The 1,509-nt window shown below is 36.5% G+C and overlaps 1 protein-coding gene across 1 annotated transcript; it reads right to left on the bottom strand.

The window, feature by feature from the left end:
* Nucleotides 1-48: 48 nt before the first annotated feature.
* On the bottom strand, nucleotides 49-1,466 carry LOC105315456 (neurotrypsin-like; the record flags this gene model as incomplete). Its single annotated transcript, XM_020006296.1, has 7 exons — nucleotides 49-236; nucleotides 297-452; nucleotides 497-661; nucleotides 709-855; nucleotides 900-1,076; nucleotides 1,127-1,288; nucleotides 1,335-1,466. Coding segments are annotated over 7 exons (1,127 nt in total), but the record flags the coding sequence as incomplete, so codon positions are not given.
* Nucleotides 1,467-1,509: the final 43 nt, after the last annotated feature.

A 1,509-nucleotide genomic window follows, 5' to 3' on the forward strand; every position in this document is an offset into this window, starting at 1 on the left:
GAATAATGGGGCAAGGATAATAAAATTTATAGACTGTGACATTTTAAACTAACCAGTGTTATATCCAAGTTCTCTACAGATGATATTAGCATCCACATTATAATTACTATTGTCCCTTTTGCAAAATGCACCCCAGACCCTATTCAGACATATTTGAACTTTTCCTTCTCTTGCAGTTGCTCCATCCACCAAGCGAACTGTATAATCAGTACAATTATCATATGCAACACCCACACCTATACAATTATTATTTTTGATAAAACAAGCAATATGTAATATCAAGAGTACAAACTAACTTTGACAAATGGCTCCAGCATCTTGAATGTTGTAGCAAGTTCCAGTAGTTGAGTAGGAACAGTTAAGCAGTGTACTTTCATTGCCACTACAATTCACACTGTAAAGATGAAAAGGTAGCCAACCTTCTGTAAAATATGAGGCTTTAGCTATAGCTCCTATTGCATTGTTAACACAAGGAAAGGATTACAGTAATGTTTACCATAAGGAGAGTATCCCAGCTGTCTGCATACTACAGTGGCATCATTATTTTCCCAACCATTGTCACAAATGGTGCCCCAAGTTCCATTAATACATACTTCAACTCGACCAAATTCTTTATATTTATTATCACCTTCTAATTGAACAGCCCCCTCAATACAAGGAGCTAAGTATAAGTAATACTTAGGAACAACAGATGCAGGTTATACTTACATTCACATTCAACTCCAGCATGGTATGAATAGTAACAGGAAGAAGTGTAATAACTACAGTTTAGTAGGGCAGCTTCACTTCCAGTGCAGTTAAAATATGATGAATGCAAAGGACCAAAACCTTTTCCAACATTAATAGAATCAGCACCTAAAAGATTAGTAACATTACAATACATCATATGAGCAACTAACCAACAGAAGTAAATCCTAATTGTCTACACACAACTTGTGCCTCACGATTATCCCACCCTCTAGGACATATTGATTTCCAAACTCCTCCATAGCATATCTCAACTAAACCAACATACTGGGACTGACCACCTGTTAATCTAACATGACCAGTAGTGCAATTGGTACTCGCATTAGAGGCTATTAAATATAAAATCGCCTGTTGTATTAGATTATCATCATGATAATACCTGTACATTGTACATTTGCATCTTTGTGGTAACTACAGCTGTACAGCTGAACAAGATTATGAGGGCAGTCAAACAGGTTTTCTTCAGTTCCATTGCAATGTAAATCAACAATGTGAAATGATTTGAGCCTTTCTGTGTATGAACTACTTCTTGCTCTAGCCCCTATTATCACTTGATAAAGTATGATTAAGTTTTCACTATAGGTTACCTTCTGCAGAAAAACCAACTTGTCTACACACAACACTAGCATCGTTGTCATCCCAATAATCATCACATATAGTACCCCAGGTCTTATTAACACATAGCTCTACTCTTCCCACCAATGGATCAGTACCACCAACTAGTCTGATGTCACCATTTTCACAAGGAGCTGTATAATCATA

This window comes from Amphimedon queenslandica, unplaced genomic scaffold (assembly GCF_000090795.2).
Source record: "Amphimedon queenslandica unplaced genomic scaffold, v1.1 AMPQUscaffold_10136, whole genome shotgun sequence".
NCBI lineage: Eukaryota > Metazoa > Porifera > Demospongiae > Haplosclerida > Niphatidae > Amphimedon > Amphimedon queenslandica.